General features: G+C 36.1%; 1 protein-coding gene across 2 annotated transcripts in view; it reads left to right on the top strand.

The window, feature by feature from the left end:
• LOC150105431 (PI-PLC X domain-containing protein 1-like) overlaps positions 1-23,915 on the top strand; it is a 165,110-nt gene extending 141,195 nt beyond the window's left edge. For both annotated transcript variants that reach the window (XM_090394808.1, XM_090394809.1), the window contains exon 3: positions 22,226-23,915. In XM_090394808.1, coding sequence (XP_090250934.1) covers positions 22,226-23,445 — 1,220 coding nt within the window. In that variant the 3' untranslated portion in view covers positions 23,446-23,915. The remainder of the gene's footprint in view (positions 1-22,225) is intronic.
• Positions 23,916-24,605: the final 690 nt, after the last annotated feature.

Raw genomic sequence — 24,605 nt, 5'->3', positions numbered from 1 at the left:
TGGCCTGTCCACGTATAATCCCGACAGTAGGGGTTGTGAGCCCTCCAGATATCCATCAGCTGGAGATTCTTGAGGTGAATTCCCAGTTGCCTGTAGCCAGCAGTGCCTGTATTGGGATTACCCCCCCACTTTATCGTAGGCCGGGTCCGCCACGCAGTTAAAGTCCCCCATCAGAATGACGTGATGGGCGCCATATAAGAGTGTAAAGTGACTGGAAGAAAGTCGATCTTGATGTTGGATCTGCTGGGGCGTAGATGTTAATGTACCTGGTGGTACAGCCCCGGTACTTCCAGTCAATGGCGAGAACTCTCCCTTCTGCGTCCCTCTGGATGTTATGGAAGGCTCCGAGGAGGGGGGGGGGGGGCTAGCATAAGTACCTCGACCCCAGCGCTGTTTCTGTTGCCGAAGCTCCAAAACGATGTTACGGGGTGCTTATGGCTTAGTTCCTGCATGTCCTTGTAGTGGAAAAAGTGTGTTTCCTGCAGGAACAAAACCCAGATGTTGAACGCTAGCATGAGCTTCCACACCTCCTCTTGTTTTGATGGTGAGCGGAGCCCTCTGATGTTAAGCGAGGCAACGCAAAAAGGGGGTGGCGGCATTATGATGTTTTACGTTGTTATACCCGGCCTAGGTCCTTGATTCGCAATTGCTTGACATATTTTATTAAGGCTTCAATTTGTGTGGGGGGGAGGTAGTATATCCCGCACCCTGCAGACCGGCTGCCAGTTCTGCATACGAGCTCGAGAGGACCTCGAACTCGTGACGACTGTTCTTAATCTTGAAACTTGCTAATTTATTGTTCACTATTTGATGGTCAAAGCAGTTGAACTGGGAGCCGGTGTGTCTACTAATTTTAGAGTTAATGCTCTCTTGATGGCGGGAAGGGGTTTCCACCTCCATTTCGGACTCAGATGTTGTTGAGTCCGTGCTTTTTCTGGAGCGGCTTCGATGTTTTTTCCCCATTTTAGGGGAAGCCTGCTCCTTCCTCTTCTTCGGAGGTTCTTTGGGGAGGGGGGAAGTTGATGTTTCCCTTCCTCTGTCTTCTGTAGGGTGGACGCTGACCACTATAGGGGAAATATTAGAAGCCTCCTCCGATGTTGTTGAGGGGGGGGGGATAGCTGGTGAAGTGTTATCCTTAGCTTCATCTGTATCCTCGGTTGTTCGTTGTTCCTCCGTCGCTGGTAGTGGTACGGTTGAAACGACCGAGGGGGGACTGTTTCCTCAGCTGATGTTGTTGCTGGGGGGGAAACAGTACCTTCTGCTGTTGATGGTGCAGGACGTTTCGTAATTTTCCCTAGAACTGTTTGAGAGAATGTTTTCTCTCCGATGGTGTTGGGGAGTACCGGAAATTCACGGGCGTCTCGAGCAGGCTGCGTGTTCAACGGTTCAATCGGTGCCCCTGCCCACTCTGCAAATGTGCGCAGAGGACACGATGTTATTTTGTGCTCTGTATTGGAGCACTTTCGGCAGGGGTGTGGGCACTGGCTGGAGATGTGCCCGACGCCGACGCAGTTGAAACACTTGGCTCGGGGGCAGTCACTACCCAGATGTTCAGTCGAGCCACATCGCAGACAGTCTTTGTACCCCGGGATAATTAACCATGACACGCGACGTGCCGATGGTAACGAGGTTGGGCACTGGCTGTCGCATGTCCATGGTAAAGGTGACTTCGCCGGAGTACCAAGTGGGGTCCTCCTTAGAGACGCTCTTCTTTATATTACTCACTTTCCCCCACTTACTAAAAGTTTGTACAAGCACGTCTTCTCCCGCTTCTAGATATTCCATAGGGAAGCGGTCGATCTTAATTTGACGTACTTGTGACCCCACCATGGTAGGGGTCACCTGCTTCCCTTGGACGGGGAAACCCTTCAGAAGTTGATCTCTCGAAGCTAAATTCTTGACTACTATAAGAAATCGTCCTCCTCCATACGGGGTGAAGGAGTAGATGTTAGAAACTCCTATTATCTCCTTAAGGGCTGTAGTGAGTGCTCTAGGATCCTCCATCCCTGGAATCTCCACTCCTAATGTCCAGGTCCTGGGGGGGGGGGGGATTACTCTGCTCATTATTAGTCTCTGCGTTCTAGAAAAAAAGAGAAAAATAAAGAGTCCTAAGACTCTGTAAGAAAATCCCGTAGTGCGTATAAACGCACTACCAGCAAGTTAGTACTAAGAATACAAAACGTTAGTACAACAAACTAAACAACAAGTATAAATAACAAAATATTAGTAAGTAACAAATTCAACAATGAATAACAATACTATCCTGCCGCAATTGAAGTCTCGTCAGTGGGAGCCAGGCCCAAGTGGAGATACCAAGGCAGAAGCATTAGCAAGGTCATCTCCTCCTATAGGAGCTGCCAAACGGTGTGCCACTTTTTTATTAAATTACTCTGGATTTAGACAAAGATGTTGAAAGTTTATTTTTCACTTAGACTATAATAAATTTAGTTTAATCCTTTATCCAAGTGTGTGCAAACAAAGTTTGCGCCTGAAAGTATCTTCAGGACTGGGGTAAAGTGGTACAACACCGGGCGACTCCTATCTCAGTATCTCCTTCCCTTAATGCATAATATTATACATATCCACAAGGAGATGCGTTTTGCATTATGGGAGATACTGAGATAAGAGTGTTGGTATCTTGCTCCACCTTTGCAAGGAGTCGCCCGGTGTTGTACCACTTTACTCCAGTCCTGAAGATACTTTCAGGTGCAAACTTTGTTTGCACACACTTGGATAAAGGATTAAACTAAATTTATTATAATACAGCATTTATTTACGTCAGTTACGCTAAAGAAACAAGTTAGAACATTCAATGTTAAATCGTCTTTTTTTTATATACGTATATTTCTCTATAACAGACATGTTGGTCTGAAACATGTCATATTACCGAATTATCACTAAATTTAATAATTTTAATTTTAGTATCTAATGTAATAGGTTTACGAGTCGTCTTTCTTTTTACTGAAGTCGCATTACCCCTAATTGGATTTTCATCTACCATTATTAACAACAATAAAATCAAATAATAGTTATAAACAAATTATAATTACAGCGAAACACAGAGTTGCAACGAGTCCACGAAAATTGTGCATCGGTGGATTCACGGCAAGATCATGTCGCTGAAATTATCATATGAGCTGGACTCGTATAAATGGACAATGTTCATGATTGAAAATCATCTTATGAGTGGATCGTCGCAAGACGGGACCTTACTATACTCAGTCAGAAGCCTTCATCCGTATTCATATAAAGATGTATCTTGTCCTCTAAGAAAGCTTTCTCTCTCTTTCTCTCTCTCTAAGAAGAATTACAATTGCTCGTTTTATATCACTCAATAGACAACACCGCCTAATGTAATGGCTACTACACTTCGAATCCTCGTATATCTCATAACACTAAAACAACAACGCAAAAAAGGCGCAATCTTCCTGCAGTTCTAAATCCCCATATATTTGGCACACTCGGTACAAACTTAGAGCAAGGACTGCACATTATAGATTTAGTGCTAAGTCACCTATGGCTTGGCCGATGGTATAACGAACACGCTCTCCAACGCAACAGGTTGCGGGTTCGAGTTCAACCATCAATTTGAGCATGTATGGTGGTAGATGAATTTCATCACCAGTGTTCGCTGTTGTTGTTGTTATGTGGGATTCCCCAATTTTCCTCATCCGTCTCTTAGGACCGGCTGAGCCCCTCCTTAAAATCCCTCTCACTGAGGGATTTTAAGTATGTATTTTTGACGGTAGATCCATGTGTGTGTGTGTGTGTGTGTGTGTGTGTGTTCACGGGCCAGTTTGCCTGCTCTGAGGGACGAAAAACCTGGGTTTCCGGGTAGAAAAACCTTTACCTCCCTCTGAGACCGACTAACTACCTTTAGTCGAAAGAGACCAGATAAAGGTTCCTCCGTCATGGACGGAAATCGAACCCAAGTCTTTCCGACCAAAGGGCTTTGTCTTTACCAATTGAGCTACCATTGGTCACTACCCTACATATTAGATTTGGTCTCTAGTGAACGGCTCTCATATTATCTAATCCTCAGTCCACCTATGTTACTAATACTAATGTGTTTTACGTACACGTAAAACAAGCAACTGCATAATTCAAAAACAAACGGGTTTAACCTAAAGAAGCTGAAATCCCAAGTCATCAATCTACTGTACATTAGCAATATTTACGAAGTCCAAAAACACATATTTAAATCATCTTGTTGTATTCACTTCTAACAATATACGAAACTAAAGAAGAGTATAAGAATATCCCTTCCCCCCCCCCCCAAAAAAAAAAAGATAATTTCAAGTATTGATAATAATAACATCAACAGTGAGGAAGATATAAGATTCTTAATGTAAAAAAAAAAAAATTAAACAAACATTAAATAAGGAGCATACCAAGCAGTAGGACAAAAACAAGTTGAAAAATAATAAGCACCCTATTTTTATTTTTATTTGTTTAAACCAACACATAGCATTTACAAGAAATAAGGCAAACTATTGGGAAGATTATTTGATCATCGTCATCATCAGTTTCCTGATGTTTACATTTAAGGATTGTTACAGACTAATTTGGAGGAAACTTGTTGATAGGAGATTAGTAATAACGTAAACTTAACGATGTAGCACTTTCATTGTATCCTATATATCTCTTGAGAGTACATACAAATAAATTAATTATGATGATCAATAACCTTCCCATTAGTTTGGGAAGGTTATTTGGTATCTGATAAAAGAATGCACAAAATTGGACCATATAAGAAATGAAGACATAATAAAAGAACTAGATATTTATAACGTAAATGAAAAGATCAAGGAATACAGAGAGAAATGGAAAGAACATCTAGTTAGGATGGAAAGATATCGGCTAACAAAGGAAATGGATAGATATAGATCAAAGGGGAAAAAAAAGAGAGAGGAAAACCAGCGGCAAGATGGAAAAAACCAGTGAAATAGGAACAAGCAGATGCCTAATTGTTGAAGAGAAGAAGAAGAAGAAATATAAAAATAATTTTTTTTATTATTATTTATTCATTATACAGAATACTCATCTTCTTTAGTTTTCAGTTTAGTTTTGTCCTAATGCTTGATATGCTTATTATTTAATGTTTCTTTAAATTTTTCTCCATTAAAAATCTTATATCTTCCTCTTCGTTGATGTTATTATTATTATTACTTGAAATTGTTTTTCAAGGGTATTCTTATACGCTCTTCATTACGTTAAGTAGTATTTTCGTATATTGTTGGTACTGAATGCTTGAAATATTGGATGATTGAAATATGTGCAATTAGGTTTCTGTGGTTAAGCAGTTCTGTAGGTATTTTCCGGTATTGAGAACCACATATTAATATAAAGAGTTTATTAAAAATAAACAATTGAAAAAACCCGACAAGCTTCGTTCGTCGTAAGACTTACACCATCAGGTATATAAAGGTTTAACACAACAAAAGCTTATTGACAATTAATTACACATTAGATATTTTTTATAACGTCACAACTATTAAATAATTGAGAAACCGTAATACAAATGATAAATTCGTTACTATATGCGTGTTGGAACAATGCTAGTTGTTGTCACGTACTGTGGCTCACGCGTGTTACGTCCGAGGCAGTTTGATTTTTGATGAAGGCAGACCATACTTGATGTAAAATCAAGCCTTGATCTTTATTGCACTGTGTAGGGGTCCTAAGCATTAGTGCAGCGTCTTTAAATTTCCTCTTGAAACAGTTGTTATCGATATATGACATGTTTGTCTGTTGCCAGAGTGCTTGATGGCCAGTAGTGGCTGTGTGGAATGCTAAGCCTGATTTGTGCTCCCTTCTTTTTTGCATGCTCAGACATGCGGATCTCTCCCGTCCTTCTCGTCTGGCCTGCGTAACAAATGCCACAAGAGCAATGAATTTCATAGACGCCTGTTTTTTCATGGGGTGATGTGGTTGTTTTGGTGGATGTAGGAATCTTGATATTTTTTGAAAAGGTAGAAAAGCCACTTTTATGTTGTACTTGCGAAGCAACATTGCCAATTTGTCCGTCATATTTTTGATGTACGGCAATGTGATTGCATTCTTGAAATCGTGTTTAAGTAAGGGAGTTGCAGGAGCTGTATTAAGAATTTTCTTGATCGTCTTGGATTCAAAACCATTAAGTGTGAGGTTCTGTGCCAGGTAGTGTAATTCTTCATTTCTTTTCATCAGTGTGCTAGATATATTGTATATCTCTCAAAGTTTTAATTATGCCTATTTTTTTGCGATGGATGGTGGTGTGAAGCGGCATTTAAAAATCCTCCCGTTGTGGTGAGTTTTCTGTAAACAGAGAAGGATAGCATTTTTTCTTCTTCGTTTACTTCAATAGGGATATCAAGGAAAGGTAATTTTTTTGTGCTGTTCTAGTTCAATAGTGGATTTTATATTTGAATTCAAATTGTCTAGATAATCTTTAAAAGCAATCAGCTGATCTACCGTTCACGTCCAGATAAGGAAGAACTAAAAAGATCAATTTCAAGACAAATATTGGGAACAAAAAGAAGGACTTGTCATGGGTACCCCCTCCCCTTTCTCCAGCCCTAGCCCACCTTTTTATGGAAAATTTCGAAACAAATGCATTAAAAAACTATCAAAAAAGACCAAAAGTTTGGCTACGTTACATAGATGATATTTTCATTAACATTTCTATGTTCAGCCTTCATTTCCTACTCTACCTTTCAGATCTTCAACAAGAACGAACTTTTACCCTTTTTATTTGTCATAATAGAAGAAATTGCTCAATTCCCCATTTTGATATTTGCCCACATCACTCTACTTAAAATTGCTTGTCATTCAAGTGCATGTCTGCGTTTAGTGTTGAATACTGCAACTTCTCTTTCATGCTCTTGATAACACTGCATAAATATAACATCTTGCAGTTGTTATTTAGAAGAAACACGCATGTGTTTTTAGTTTCGGTAAGGCTGATTCTGTCGACATGGTGCTTCTCTAATTCTTCTGCCACTTCTACTTCTTTTAATTTAATGCTCTTTGCGTCAATTCTGCTAATGTTGAAAGTGGTTGAATTTTCTTTGTTTGCTCTGGTTCCATGATGAAAATAGCGGAATAATTCTTTAAACTGAGCGAATCCCTACTGGCGTGACATTTGTAGGATCATTGTCTTTTGGTTTAAGCTAATACAGGACACAGTTTGGTCGGCGTACACTTCGGGACTTCGCAGATAATAGTTCTTTCAGTATCCAGATCAGTGGCAGCTCGTGGCTTGAAATCGTGGGGGTGCTGCAAATTTCGAAATATACATACACACTGTAAGTACAGTGTATACGTGTTTGGATAAAATATCAAAATTATGGTAAAAATTAAAAAAAAAAATTAAACATGAAAAAATATTGTTTATTATCGATAAAATTATACAGTTTGGTATAATTCAAAATTACTTAAAAATAAAATATATTCTTCTTGTTTTGTTTCATGAAAAAATATTTTATTATCGATAAAATTATACAGTTTAGTATAATTCAAAATTACTTAAAAATAAAATCCATTCCTTTAATTGTAATTATAGAAATGGATTTACAATTTTTGGACATTATAATTAAATGATTTAATTGTAATGTCCAAATATTTAAAGAGACGGAGTAAACGCGATAAGCATTATGAACACTCTACTACTTGCGCACACTGCATAAACAACAGTGGAACTGCGCGATGGACAGTGCCGCATTACGCTAATAGCTCGCATCTCACTATGATGTGCATATGTTTATGCAGATAGCAATATAACACTGGTAAACACAGTGCTGCTAGCGTCCTTCTCCCTTCTAAGTGCTACAAGATGGATTTTTATTATTTTTTATACAAAATAAGAGAATTGTATAAGATTGTTGATGATAAAACTAAGTATTACAAGCAAATATAAATAAATTAATAAATATATTTATATATCGAGAAAATTTGGGGGTGCTGCAGTTCCGTAGTGCCTATGCACGAGCCGCCCCTGATCCAGATAAATACCTATTAACGGGATGCTCTACAAGGCGGTGAGTATTGGACATTAGATCAGAATCTCCAGTCGGTTCTTGGTATTCCTTAAAATACTGTGTGAACGTCTTCTCCCGTTTGATCCCGGAGCAATCTACAGTTAATTATTAATTATTATATAATGTTTATTATGTTAAAGATACCAAGCAATTTTATAAGCTAGGTTTTAATCCTTTTTCCCAAGTAAGCAACCAGTAAGTCAAGTTTGCGCCTGCACGTAGTGCAAGTCTAAGGCAACTCGTGGTAAAGGTCGAGTAAGCTCCGATCACTTTCCTTAGTATTTTTCCCTAATGTAAAGCACATCCCCTTGCGGAGATGTATGATGCTATGCATTAAAGGCAATGGTCACTACCCAGACCTGTTTCGACCTTTATTGAGGTCTCGTCAGTGGGAGCCAGACCTAAAAATGCGAAGGTTGAAGTAATGCAGAGCTTATAAATTTTACCTAAACCATTGCCACAAGGTGCTTCGACCTTATTAAATAAAAATCTCAGGATGAGAGTAAGATGTAGAAAGTTTTTAACCTTGGGTATAAACTATGTTAAATATACCAAGCAATTGTATAAGCTAGGTTTTAATCCTTTTTCCCAAGTAAGCAAACAGACAAGTAAGTCAAGTTTGCGCCTGCACGTAGTGCAAGTCTGTAGCTTATAAAATTGCTTGGTATCTTTAACATAGTTTATACCCAAGGTAAAAAAACTTTTACAATATTTATTTTATATGTTCGTAGATATCTACGATAATAATATGCATTGTATATTTGCTATTATCCATTATAGTAATAGCGATTGCATCGCTAACAAGTCAATTTTTAGTAAATGTTTGACACTGTCAGCGGGCACGTCTCTTAATGTTTGCCAATCACCGCTCGCTAAATGGTTTAGAAAGAAGTACATATTAGATAAATATCGTAAATCTATGAAAATTCCATGTTCAATATTGTTTTTATAATGAAAAAAAAATCAATTATGTAAGTAATTTCATGAGAAATTCGTGGCTTGACTTGACTTCATACTTGACTCCGAAAGTGAGTTAAACTTGATTCTTTCTCTATGTTTTTCTTATAAAATAGTTTGTTTTCTTCATTTACAGTGAGTTTGTTCTAAAATTTCTACTGGTGGCATTAAAATCAGCTCTTAATTGCAGCTCTTAAGTGCATCGCATAACCGGGTTTCAAACACCGCAGGGTTCACTGTAATGCGGTTTATAATTAATGTAAAATGCATTACATTTTGCATTACATAATATATTTCTTATAAATTTGTCAAAAAACGAAATTATATGGATTATATTTTACATTAATAGTTTTTCATTATATTGGAGCAGTGTCGTGACGACTCTTTTCTGTCGTGTTCTAATTCTATCTAGTTTCAAGTCACTTTTATGAATATTACAACTAATTACGAAATGATCACCGATCCAAAAGTAGGGAAATTTATATTTATACTGCGCCACCCTATTCTTAGATTAGTCTATATAAATAGTAGGATCAGTTCTAAATTAAGTTAATAGTCATCTCATTAGGCCGAATCATCTATTATCATTTTTACTTGGGGTTCCCGCAAGATTCGAATATTTATGAACGGTGCAATAATAAGGAATTCAGGCAAACACAATATTTAGATCAACAAAATAAAACATTTAATATAAGATATGGTCAACAAATACAAGAACTCTATTTTAAAATGGAACTATACAATTAACTTAACACATCTTTTTAGGTCACTGATGCTAATTCAATGTTCTAACTTTCATATACTATTCACAGTCTCAAAAAACACAAATCTTCTTATCTCAAGTTAATATAACAATTTCACATTTTATTCAGTCTTCACAAATCTATCAGCTCAATGTTTATATTCACAGCAGGCAATAAACTACGTAAGCTATATTCCAAGCAAATATATTCCCGGACCTTGAGCATCGGAGGTATATTACAGTTAATGCTAGAATAGAGAAACTTATACAACTACTCTTACCAGACAAATTCTTCAATACATCAAATTTTTGAGAGAGCACTTATGAATTAACTTAATTAACATTAGCGGAACACACATAACAAATATTCTCCATAGTTTGAACTGTATTACTGTAAGTCGCACTTCACTATTCCAAACAACAGTAATTAGGCACTAATATCTTTTCCTGTTCACTTTTCTCCAAGTAATCAATATAACCTTTTTCTTAGGGCAACATAGAATTTAATCGTAATCCAGATTAACTAGAACTAATCAGAATTTTCGCATTGACTGTCCAGTTTCCTTTTATCTGATTACGATATCAACCTTTCTTCATAACAACAGCAGATTTCGCTTATAACATTAAACTTTATGTTTCACTACTTATAGGTTCACTTTCGAACACTATACTCATAAATCTCTGCCCTGAGGATTATATAATCTTGGTTCCGCAAAACTCTCTCCTACTTCTTAATAATAATTCTTCTCTATATTTCTTTTTATGACCTTCCCTCTTCTCTATATATCTCTCTCTCCTATCTATCACCTTCCTTCTCCTTTCTCTTTTTCTATCTATCCATGACCTTCACTCCCACCTTACGTTCGAACGCCACGCTCTCTTCACTCATGGTTGTTTACGCGTGCGTCTCCATGACAATAGACTAAACGTAAACATTTCGCCAATGTAATGTATGCTCTATTACTGCTACATGAGTGATTACATAACATTAAATATTTCACAAATAAGAACAACAAAATATTTAAGCTACTTCTTCAACTTTTTGATTACGTATACAGTTAAATATAAAATAACACTTTACGTTACATCATATATATTTGGTTATACAAAATTCTATAGATATTACTACTTTATAAATAATACTAGGTCAGGTTTTAATTAAATATTTAATTAGTAATTCCCAATTAAGGAATAATAAATGATTTTATATAAGTCATGATTAATATTTAATAAGCAATGTTAATTGTGAATGAAAAAAAATAAATTACATAACATAGCTTCATTCACAATTTAACAGCAGCAATGCGTTACACAATTAAGATAGAATTTCCGATTATTCGAAAAAGTTTGAACCGCGATACATAGCCACAGTACAGTACGCAGCAACCAAGACGTGGCCGCTTTACAAACGTTTTATGTGCTACTTATTATCCCTTTATACTGAAATATTAGTGAGAAAAGGAAACATCAAGGAGGTGAAGGGCCTAAGAAACGCATTAACTGAAAAACCCGTTATTCATACTCTGATTACTGCGATTTCAGTTTATACTTCATATTTTCGGCACTCGTTAACCTCATTATTTGAGCTCTTGCTGTATTACGAAGTTGGTCTCCGCCGAGAAAGTATTAATGCACCATCTCTGTGGTATTAAAGTGGTTAGTTATATAACGCCTCATGTTTGTGGATAAAAATAAAGATGGAATAAAGATAAAAATAAAGCTGCACGTTAAATATTTTACAGAAGTCAAGAAAAAAAGTAAAGCAGGAAGATCAATTTAGTTACAGCCAATGGGAAATACTAAATAAATTATCCCTCTCCTACCCTTTTAAATAATGTTTTCACAACGAATATTTGTGATATTGTACTATTTACTTATTATTAAGAAAACCCAAATATTATTTTTTTTTCAAAAATCGGGGCGAATAAAAAAATGTAACAATTCTCCCATCCGGTGTACACTGATCCCACTGTACTGCTAGTTACACTCATGATCTAAAGTTCTGGCTGGTGTCTTTAAGTTCCTGAATGTTAATCATTGTGTAGTACTCCACGGTCGACGAGGTATTAATGTATGTATAACTGCATGACATAAAACTCGCTAGGTGTGTGTGTGGGGGGGGGGTACACCCCCCCACACAGATATTATATGTATAGAAAATGATCAAGAATAAGGGCAACACGTTAGCCATATGAAAGAGGTTATAAAAAAAAAGGAAATTATGAAAAACGTCAAAGTGTTTTGATTACATGTCCGTAATGAACTAGTATGACTATAAGCATTATTCATTTGCTTTTGCTTTCTTCTGTTTTTGCCAAAATGAAAATAGTTCATCGAACTAAACATTCTAGGAAAGGTGAGTGAATAATTCTGAACCTTTACATGAACGCTGGAGGATTTATATTCTTCTCTTAAGTTGGAAGTTACATTTACAGCACATATGTGGTGCTGTATGGTTTCATTGATGAATGATGGGATTGTGTCAAACATAAGTTCGGTCATAACTCATTGTTGAAAATTTATTTGGTTTTTTATTTTGTTTTGTTTACTGTAATATAAATGGATTTCTTAATGGTGCATTTCTTATATCCACTGACAAAGAAGTTTTATAAGCTGTCCAGTTTATTTTTAGTATACTTCAAATAATAGCATATCGAACTCTTACGTATGTTTGTTTTTATAAGGTTAGCAATTAAATATCTTCTACTTTCTTTCAAATAAATTTGCAGTTATTTAGATGCACTCTATATTAGATTGCCTTATTAGCCTAAACAGTATGACCACCTGCTAACCAGACTAGTAGTGATACCCTAGCATATGGACATCTCTGAGTCCTTTCAACCCCATTGAACACACTTTGACTGATAATTCTTACCTGTAGATTGTTTCGGACCAGGTATTTGATCCATGGGGTCAAATTCTCATCATGACCCAATGGATCTACTCCCTTCCAGTAAGACATCGCCCCGTATCATACTTTCTGCTCCCATTGAATCCCATCGAACATTTGTCTGATCATTGATCACACTTTTTTCTACAGTCCACCAGTTTGTGACGAATCAGGTATTTTGAATCAGTTTTGCTTCAACATGACCAGCAGTGCATGTTGAATTCTTTTGATTGGGTTTCGAGATGAAAGCAGCTTGTCATGTTTTCCACTTTTTTACACATTTTTCCTCAAACCATGTCACAGTGACAGTATTACATGCAATAATTGTATTAATGCAATTGTATGAAATAGTGCACCGTCGTATTGCAAATAAAAAAAAAAAGACATGAGTATGCTTCGTAAGTGCAACTACAGCTGCAAATGTCGTAAGTATTGCATTACTAGGAGTGTTGTAGATCCGTTGGTGTTCATCTGTCCAGGCACTATATCCCGAATTTATGTCCATACAAGGAAAGTTGGCACAAAAACACCTCCGATAACAAAATTCACAGTAGGGTATTGAATTCGATCATAGAACATTTCTCAAGAAAAAAAGGATGTAACTGATTCTTCGTTCCATTTCATGGCTTTCAACGAACTAATCAGGATGTTCTTTGCACTAGAGTAGTCTGCGCTTTTGCTTAACATGCTTAATGGTTTCCTTGTACACATCTTTCCTTCCACAGAAATGAAAACAACGTAGCTCTTTTTTCGCAGTGTTCTACTGCTGATCCAAAGCCATGCAGACTGAACTTCTGGATGGGTCGATTCCACATTGGATTTCCCAGATTTCCGTACTATACCGTACTGTACTTCAAAGTACCCTTCATTCGTTAATTAGGTTCCTGGATCTTCTTGTATATTTCCTGGTTAAAATCATCATGACCGTAAAATTCCTCGTGTCTATGAGGAATTTGATTAGGGATGATGAATTTTTAATACCGACAATTACATTATCCTATAGAAAACTTTCCTCCGGTTAATCCGTTATCTTTCAAAACTCCAAAAGTCTCTCAGATCTTATATGCTAAGATACTTCTTACTGCAACCGTTCACGGAGATCTCGAGTCTTTTTCCTGTCATGCTGGCATACATTTCTAACACCTGTCGTGTTAGCAAAATTCCTTTTCTATTCTGTTTAAGTGACTCACGCCACCTCACATTAACTCACGTTCCTCAATGCTGACAATTTCAAATTCTTTAATAACATCTTCATTTTAAACATAACTCGGTCATTTGTTCACGTCACTAAGTTTCTTAGAATTCATATGTCCGTCGTCACCAGTAGCTGATCAACTGTTTTATTGCTTACCCATCTAACAGATCCACAAGTTAAAATTGGTTTTAACACTGTCTTGTGTATAACTACTTTAGTATTTTGAACTAATATAAATGCATGAAATGCTAATTCTATTGTCTAGTTCCGTATTTAATTCGCATCTTAACTAAACATTGTGCATATATATATATATATATATATATATATATATATATATATATATATATATATATATATATATATATATATATCATCAATCCACCGTGATTTCGGCCGTTTTTCCTCTCGTGAAATCCAATCCAGTACTTTGTCCATCGTTGATCTTGTCTATGAGCAATATACCCAGCCCATTGCCATTTCAGATGTTTCACTCTTCCTATGATCTCAGAGACTTTGATTTGATTTCTTATCCATATATTCCTTTTGTGATCCAATCTTGTGATATCAAGCATACTTCTTTCCATACTAAATTGTATTGTTCTTAATTCTTGAATTTCCTTTGCATTCAGTGTCCATGTTTCATAGCCATATGTCAGTATAGGAAGAATACATTGGTTAAAAACTTTTCTCTTCAGGCATAATGGTAGATGGCTTTGAATATTGAATGTAATTTTCCAAATGCTTTCCACCCAAGCATCGTGTGCCTTTTAATTTCGTCCATGATATTTTGTTCCATTGATATCTGTTGTCCTAAGTATATGTAATGATCTACTTGTTTAATTTCCTCAATATTGATTTTTATTATTTCTGATTGGACATAGCTATTGAACATAACGTAGGTCTTCTTTAGGTTTATCTTTAGGCCAGCTGTTTTGCTAGCAATCTGGAGTTCATGGATATGAGTGTTTAATTCATGCGCAGCTGAAGTAAAGATAACTATATCATCTGCAAAGCGTAAATGGCTTAAATATCTTCCATTTATCTTTAGACGTTTCCCTTCCCAATCAAGAAGTTTGAATATTTCTTCTAGGCACGCTCTGAATAATTTTGTAGATACCGTGTCACCCTGTCTTATATCTCTCTGTGTTCCCATAGGAGAGATGTTTCCATTGAAATGAATTGCTGCTGTGATATTGGTATATGCTGATTTGATGGTCCTGATGTATGACTCCTCCATTTGTTGGTTTCGTAATGCTTTAAATATTGCACAAGTTTTAAGTGAATCAAAAGCTTTCTCATAGTCAATAAAACCAAGACATAGTGGTAATTGATATTCATTACACCGTTCGATAATCTGCTGTACAACTTGAATATGGTCCATTGTACTAAAGCCCCTTCGAAAGCCTGCATGTTCTTTTGGTTGTGCTAAGTCCAGAGTCGCACAAAGTCTATTAGCTAAGAACTTTTGTAAACACTTTGTAGACCACTGGTAGTAGACTGATAGGTCGGTAGTTCGCCAAGTTTTCTATCTCACCTTTTTTTTATGTATCAGAATTAGGGTAGCCTTCTTTCATGTCGTTGGTACATCATTTTTCATCAGGCATAAAGTAAATAGTTTTGCTAAGAGTTCGTAGATTATTTCTCCACCTGCTTTTAGACGTTCAGCTATAACTACATCCTCACCTGTAGCTTTCCCATTTTGGAAGCTTTGGATGCTCTGCATAACTTCTTCTGGTAGAATCTGTGGTACTTCAGCTATGTTGTAGTTGTCTTCTTCATTTAATTCATCATCCTGGTATAATATTGAGTAGAATTCTTCAATTCTTTTTGCTATTGCATATCTATCTCTAGTGATGGTCCCGTCTTGTAGTTTGACTGCAACCATCTGTTTGCTGTTCATCAAATGCTGTTTGGCTCTTTTGAGACTATAGTTGTTTTCAATTGTTTGTTGTATGAATTTACAAATAAATTTTCTTATTTCTTCTGTGATACGTTTTCTGATTGTTTTGCACAATTCTGTTTATTTAATTTTATTCTGTATGTTAATTGATTGTTTCATTTCTCTTCGTTTCTTCATAGGCTGTTTTGTTTCTTCGGAGATTTTGTCTTGTTTCTGTTCTGTGGTACCAGCTATATCAAGTGAGCGTTGTAAAAGGTTTTGGATAATAATGTCATTACTTTCTGATAGATCAGCATTGTCATCTATAATAAGATGTTTAAATCTATTGTTTAGTTCGTGTTGGTATATATCTTTTTTAATGTTGAGTTTGTGTACATCTATGTTTTGCTTTGATCTCCGAAACATTTTTCTTCTTTCTTTTTGGCAGTTTATTTGAATCTTACTGCGTACCATACGACGGTCACTTCCAATGTTGAAGGTGTTTATAACAGAGCAGTCTTGAAAGAAGTTTTTCTTATTGCTGAGGATAAAGTCAATTTCACTAGTTTTTCCATTTGGACTTTTCTATGTCCACTTTCCATGTTTTTTTCTTGAAGAAGGAATTCATGATATACAGGTTTTCTTTTTCTGCAAATTCTATTAACCTTGCTCCTCTGTCATCTCTCATGCTATATCCAACATTTCCCATTGAGCTTTCATCGGAATGTTGAATACCAATTCTAGCATTAAAGTCTCCCATTATAACATTATAACTATTGTGAAAACATCATTTCACAATCGGAGATTGTGAAATGATGTTTTCCTTTATTGTAGAGCTGGGATATATCATGATAGAAGGCTTCAATTTCTTCGTCAGTTCACTTATTGTTGGTGCATAGACGTGGACGATCTTAAGAGTGTATCTTTTCGAGATTTGGACAACAATACTTGCTATTCGATCGGATACACTGTGAAATTCTATTATGTTGTTCTTCAGTTTTTTGTTGATCAAGAATCCAACTCCACTGATTCTTGACCCCTATAATATAATGTCTCCATTTTTAATCGGAGAATTTCTTCACCATTACTTCTGACTTCGCACAGTCCAAGAATGTCCCATTTTAGTCGCTTTAGCTCTTCAGTTAGTCAGTTAACCGTGCTTCACTGCTTAGAGTCCTACAGTTTAATATTCCAAGTTCTAGTTTCCAATAGTAGCATGATCTGGTTACCCGGGAATTCTTAGCACCCTCTGCCTTCATGTTTAACTGCCTGCTGCCATAGGTAGTAACAATCCGGCCTCCGGGAATGAGGGCCATTTTTATTTCTATTGGATTCATCTTAGAAGAACATCCTTCTTCTGTATATATATATGTTAAAGATACCAAGTTATTTTAAACCTAGTTTTAAAATAGCTTGGTGAGATCCCACTGATGAGACCTCAATAAAGGTCGAAACCGGTCTGGGTAGTGGCCCCTTGCCTTTAATGCATAGCGTCATACTTCTCCTCAAGGAGATGTGCTTTGCATTAAGGGTAAATATTAAGAATAGTGATCAGAGCTTATTCCACCTTTACCACGAGTTGCCTAAGACTTGCACTACGTGCGGGTCACCCAGACTTGCACTACTTGCAGGCGCAAACTTGACTTACTTGTCTGTTTGCTTACTTGGGAAATGGTTTAAAACCAGGTTTAAAATAACTTGGTATCTTTAACGTATATTATACCCAAAAAACTTATATATATATATATATATATATATATATATATATATATATATATATATATATATATATATATATATATATATATATATATAATGAAATGTTTTTTCTTGATCTACAGATCATTTATTATTCCCATGTCATGTCTTTATTGCTGATTTCATAACAGATTTATTATAGACGTTATTGTATTTCGTTAGGGAAATTTACTGACTTCTACTTATTTTATTTAAGAGTATAATATCATCTGCATAAAATATTTTATTTAAGAGTATAATATCGTCTGCATAAAATAAACAGCTGACTGGAATATCTCCAATTTCGATATGTGGTCTAGTAACACTTTACTTCATAATGTGATCACTATGATGAACGATAACAGTGGAGATAATGTGCACTTTTATCTTTAGACCTAATTTTAAATTAAACTATCCTTCCTTCAGTTCTGTAGGCTTATGGCTCAAATGTAGACTGTGTACTGATCAGTATAATGTCCCGTTCAATATAATGTGTTTTGAGCAATTTTTGTCATATGCCCTTTCCATATCTACAAACTTAAATACACATTCTTATATTCACATTCACTGATATTTTAAAGTGACCTTCTGATAACTTCTATTTGGACTGAACCCATCTTATTTTTCTCCGCGTTTCCCTTTCACGATTTTTCTTCTCCTTCTTTCAAATATGCTTGGATAAATCTTACTTTGAACACTTAGCCAGGAGATTCCTATTCTCTTTAATTCTCACATTCGGTTTTGTTCCCTTTTCAAGGGTATACTATGAGATAAGGTATACTATGAGAGTTTTACTCAAATCATTCTGAATTTGAGTTCTAGGAAAATTCGCCGTAGACATTCTCGCCGTAGGAAAATTCGCCGCAAACATTTTCGCAGTAAGACATTTTGCATTAATTTTTGTAAATAATCAATGGATAATAAAGGGTATTATAAAATTATTAAAAAGGCAAATCTTTATTAAGGTGAATGCCAGTGATACATAACATAATGAAGTCATTTAAAAATTATGCAAATTAAAAGAGATACTGCGTAAATAATTAACTTTTTGCTGCGGATCGTCAAAAACATGTATCAATGACATTCACCTTAATAAAGATTTGCCTTTTTAATAATTTTATAATACCCTTTATCATTCATTGATTATTTACAAAAATTAATGCAAAATGTCTTACGGCGAAAATGTTTGCGGCGAATTTTCCGGTAACGTGGAATTTGACCCTCTGACTGGCTTTCTGGATTATGCAGTGCAGCCACTGTATAATATTTCTACCCCCCCCCCGTTCGAACATTTCTCATCTACTCCAGCTGCCTTTCCACATTTCAGGTTATTGATGATTTTTCTACCTCAAGTACTAAGTACTGTGTACTTTCGATGCATTCTTCGTGAACATTATCTATCAGTCTATTTCTGCATCTTGTTTCATTTAGCAGTCTTTGAAAGCATTTATTCCACATATTGAAAATATCTCTAGTTTTCGTATAAATTTTTATCATGTCTGATTCTTTTTACTCTTTCCTCATTTCTAAGTTTTTTTTTTTAATAGTCTCCAGAACATTTTCCTACCTTCCTGATTTACCTTCTGTATTCCTACCTAGTCTTCACATAGTTTTTGTTCGCATACTTTTTACGCATTGCTTTCATTTCTTATATTTTCTCTGTCTCTGTATTCTCTCTGAGCACCTGCCGGCTTAATTGCTAAGAACCTGTGTAGAGTTTCTTTTTTTTTTTTTTTTTTCATGCATTTCTCTTGAGTGCAGTAAGGAGTTCTGAATTTTCTACCCTTGTAGGTAGCTGCACGACATTCCTCTCTGGCTGAATCTGTCGATTTTCTTCAAAATGCTACATAATCCCCAAGGTTTGGTTTTGTTTCTCAAACTCGTCCATTTTTTCTTGAACAGTATCGTATATTTGAGTTTACAGTTCACCTCCTAATTTGTTATATAATTTTCTTTTTAATATGATCATGTTTATCGTGCTTAAAATTAAGTGAAGGGCACTTCCTGTTCTAAAATCCTTGTATGTTCTTTTTTCCTGGATGCGGAAATACTGTCAACGATAATATAATCAAGATCACTTTTCTTGTGTTCTCCGTGTAATTTTGTGCACATCTTTGTTTTGAAATATGACATTATTATTAGCATTACTCTTTTCTCTAGGTCTTTTCCAAACATTTCTGTATTTTCTGGTATTTATTTTATTTTTCTGCTATTTATATCTTTAGCAAGGACCAACCTTTTCTTTTTAGTTGTCTTCTTAATGATATAAAAAATTCCTCCGCTTCTTCATTTGTACAATGGGCCGTAGGTAGTAAGTCTCATTGTCCAATTCCCCATTTTGATACTTGCTCGTATTTTTATACTTGATATTGCCTACTATTCGAGAGGATTATCACTGTGTTAATTAATTTTCAGTACAACGGCATCCTTTCATTTTTTTCGATCATTGCTGTCTGCATATAGCATGTTTTTATTTAGAATAATCTTACCTGTTTTTGTCTTTTTTGTTTCGGTAACACGAATTCTGTCGATGTAATTCTTAAAAAAAAAGTAATGAGCAGAGTTAATCTAATGTGATATGGCCACTTAAATAAAATGGGGGAAAAAAGATTAGCAAAACAGGAGTTTGACGCCAAGATGGCAAGAGAAAGACCAAGCGGAAGATCCAGGCGGATTGATTCAGAGTCAGAAATGTCTTAGAAAAACAAGATGTTAGATATAACAATATTGCAGTGCTGACAAGGAAATTGTTGATAGGAGATAAATAATGTAAAGTTGATCGTGCAGTACTGTCATAATAGCCTGAATATTCCTAGACGGTACATATCATGAAATTAATGATGATGAGTAATAATAAATGATTATATAGGAGCCTGCGTAGTTCAAAAGAGCGTCATCAGTTCGATTTTAGTCGCCGACTAAAGGAACTTTTTCGACCTATTCCCGAGTTACTCGATCTCTGGCACGGACAAGCGGGTTTTTTCTCTCGCCAACTGGGATTTTTCGTACCGTAAACTCAAGAAAATCGACCCTAGAACTCACACTATTTCATACATTAAAATAGTGTTAAGGTTAGGGATCACGAGATGGCATCACTTGTTGAGGCATCGTTTCACTGTGGGTCATTTAAAACCAGTTTTAAACGGCCCGCAACAATAAAAGCACAAAAGCAATACTACTTTCACGATAGTTTTCACTGGCGTGAAAGTGGTATTGCTTACCATTGCGAGAATGTTCTTGGGGAGGATAGGTACGCCAATGCTGGGATGATATTGCAGGGAGACATTATGCTTAATGGCGGCACCGAGCTACAAGTGCTGGAAAAAGAGACTATTACTGGTGAACGATGTTGCAACGAAGCTCTTCAAGGTGTTCCATGGTGCTGTAGGCGAAGAATTCCTTTGTTTATGGATGACAATGCCACACCACATCATGCATGAGCGGTGGAGATACTTCTGGAGGCTGAGGATATTAATCGAATCTAGTGGCCAGTACACTCCCCAGATCTCAACCCCATAGAACATATTTCGGATGCAATACGGAAGATGCGCTGCTGCTGCTCCAAATTTCCCTCCAGAAAACAAAGCCTTATCCTTTCTCTGGAGGAGTGGGACAGTTTGCCTCAAGAACTCCTAAATCATAGTGCTGAACATGGTATGACGTTGGGAGAGCTGCATCGCAGTTCGGGGTAGACTTATTCCATACTGAAATGTCTCTCCGCATAGTTTTCTGTGAGCACTGGACATTTATTTATTAACTACGTCCTTGGGAAATTTAATTTGTATGAAATTTATAACTAATTTTTTGTGTAATATAATTTATTAGTATGCTGACAATAAATTTGTCCACATTTGGCTGTAGTGATGTGGACTACAGCCAAATGTGGCTTTAAAAAAAGAATATAATATAAGGTAAAAATGTAGTTCGTCCTTAGATTTTGGACGAATGTAAAATAGCAGTCTGTTCCAAACCGTGTTGAATGTCCTTCCTCTAGATGAAAAAGAAAGTAATTCAAATATGCGTATTTCATATTCAAAATTTCTTTGTGGTATATTTATATAATTTTATTAACCTAAGCCGAGTCTATTAACGGAGTGGTTAGCGTGTCCGTTCTCAAGCCAAGAGGTTGCGGGTTCGAATCCCACCATCGATGTTTGTAATTGTCCTACTATCTCTGTGCGGAAAGGGAATCTGCGACCCCTACTTCTTATTCTACTAGAACAGTGCTATCCCAAACTTATGGATGTAAAGGCCCCCCTTGGAAAAATTAAAATATTTCACGGCTCCCATCGAAAAAAATATCGTAATAGACATATATTATTATAATATTTATTGTATTTATATTCAATACAAAACATACACAGCGAATATTACATTTTTAGCATCTTGCATACACATTTGACATGGCACACACTTAGTCTTAAAATATTTAAAATTTGTTTTCATTGTTTCACGGTTCCCTCAACAAAACGAACGGCCCCCAAGAGGGCCGCGGCCCACAGTTAGGGAAGCGCTGTACTAGAAGACTTCACTCTCAAAACTCGGTGAGGTACAGGAGTGACCATACAGTGTCTACGGATGTGAAATGTGAAAAAAAAAAAAAAAAAAAAACATAAGACAACGATTATATTTTCGGAATTTAGAAATTATTTATACTCATGTATTAAGAGAAGAATCGTTAAAAAATATCTTATATATATATATATATATATATATATATATATATATATATATTTAAATTGTTCCATATGAAACAATTTCCATTTTTTTTTTAACTTGGATTTCATTATATTTTTACTTTCAGGTGCACATCAATCAGAATCCAGAAAAAAACCGCAGGTTTTCCTTACAGTTTCTTCCATAGCTTCCCACACTATAGATGGGATTGTAACGGAAAGGCAACTTGAATTAAATTGGTACAATTCACAACATTTGGATAAGGATGGCGCATCTTGGGTGGGTCTTTTTAATCATAATCCTTCTGAAAATATTCACGACCCATTAGACAGAGTCCTTACGAGAAACCATCTAGATGGATATTATAGAACAAAAATTTCGTTTCCACGATTTCGTTTTATGGCTTCCAGCTTAAGCGACAGATGCTTGTACTGGATTGGATACATCAGTCACAGTGAGCTTGTATCTAGTTCGTGTATACGCGCCCGACCCAACTGGATGCATCGAATGAAAGATATCATCGGCAACAAAACTCTACTAGATTTACTATTACCTGGAACTCACAATGCAGGTAGCTATGAGCCATACAGACCGGCATATTTCACGCCTACAGTTCGCTATCAGATGTGCCAAGATGAGGATATATGGAATCAGTTGGTGTATGGAAATCGTTACCTTGATTTGAGGGTTTCCTATCAGCACGTTCCAGGTTCAGTCGAAAAGTTTTGGATTGTGCACGGTATGTTTCGCACAAACGTTTCGGTGAAAGATGTCATTACGCAAGTAAAAACATTTCTCAAAGTAACCAAAGAAGTAGTTATAATGGACTTCCATAAATTTAATCTAGGATTTAAAGGAGGTTGGGCCGAACAAAGACATCGAGATTTAATCAGTTACTTGATTCGTAATGTGGGTGAGTATATGGTTCCTTACAGTTATGGCTACAAAAAAACTTTGAATGAACTTTGGGCATCAAATCGACGACTAATCATTGGTTATGCAGAACATAAAGAAGCTGGTACCGATTTGGTTTTTCCTGGTGTGTTTCATTTATGGGGAAATGCAGATCTTCTCGAAAATCTTGAGGCTTTTCTTGAATTAACTGTGTGTCGTTATAGACATAACTATTTCTGGTCAGCGATGGCTGAACTTACTCCTACCACTGGTGGGATTATTGTAGATCGTTACGGCAGTTTGCGCCAAATGGCGCAGGAAGTGAATAAGCACGTTACCAAATGGTTTCGTGAAAGGTGGTGGAAGTGTGCAAACATTGTATCTACGGATTTCTTTTTGGGCAATGACATGATCCAGGTAGCTATAGAATCAAACGAAAGGCGATGGAAATAATGCTTTTCGTATCAAAGGGGAATATGCGAATTAAAAGAAAAAAAAGTGAAGAAAATTTATTTTTATTATTTTAGAAAGACTAAAATGAAGTAAGTTTCGAACACTAAAATATCAAAATACAATTGAAAGAACTGGAACCTAGTACGAGCTACAAAGTACTTATTCGTGTGCAAAGTGACGAAAGAAGAATCCCGTTTCTTCACTGAGAAGAAAACTTTTGAATTAATCCGATGTGCATCAGATTTTCCACGTATAATTAATGCAGTTGTGTATTGGATATTATAATTCAAATGCAGTATTCGTTGAGGTTTGTACAATTTATTTTTTTTTCACTGATGCTTCCAAAATGAAATTCATGTTTATTCTCTTCTTAACCAACACAGTAAATAAAATGTAAAACAGCAAGTTAAAATATTTTTAGAGGATGATTTCTAATACATAAAATTCCAAATAAAGCAGTTTTAAGTCGAGTAGTATCCAGTCCGCAACTTCCTTTCAGTTAATCCGTTGATAGCTATGCCATAATTTGATTAAAACCGCATGCACTGTTTGCAAGATAAACGATCGAAAACCACCAGTTTGTGTCTTTCCTTTTAAAATTAAAAGTACTGTAGTCGGAAATCCTTTTCAATTAGTCGGGTATTTAAAGAACTGATCAGAAGAAACTGCAATTGACAGCGTCCGAGATATGCAGTTGTTACATCTTGAAGGACTACAAGGTAAAGCCTCATGGGAAAAATTCTCAAAATCGGGAAAATGGATATTCACAATTTTCTTTTGAACAACAAATTACACGATAACTACATAATTAACTTTAATGAAAGTATAGCTATTTTGTACTGAAAATAACAGTACATTATCAGTGCATAGAATCCTCAAGATCTACAAGTTATATCTCCTTAGCCAGCCTGGTTAGCCGAGCGGATAGCATATCTGCTCTCCAGCCAAAAGGCTGCAGGTTCGAATGCCGCCGTGGGCATGGATATTTGTGATTGTCTGTGGAAATACCAGTAGTGGTTGGCGGTAGATGGCGTTGGTGTAGTTGCAGTCAGTTCGTGTTTGAATAGTGGAGACGGAGTTGTAGAGCAGGTGCCCTCCCTCGACGAGTCCCTGGAGGTGTCACATAATAATATCCCACTGGGGCAAGTACAATATTGCAA

This window comes from Typopeltis vanoorti, chromosome 6 (genome assembly GCF_054136105.1).
Source record: "Typopeltis vanoorti isolate ZY-2024b chromosome 6, IOZ_Tvanoo_1.0, whole genome shotgun sequence".
Taxonomy (NCBI): Eukaryota; Metazoa; Arthropoda; class Arachnida; order Uropygi; family Thelyphonidae; genus Typopeltis; species Typopeltis vanoorti.
This window is presented reverse-complemented; position numbering and strand designations above follow the sequence as displayed.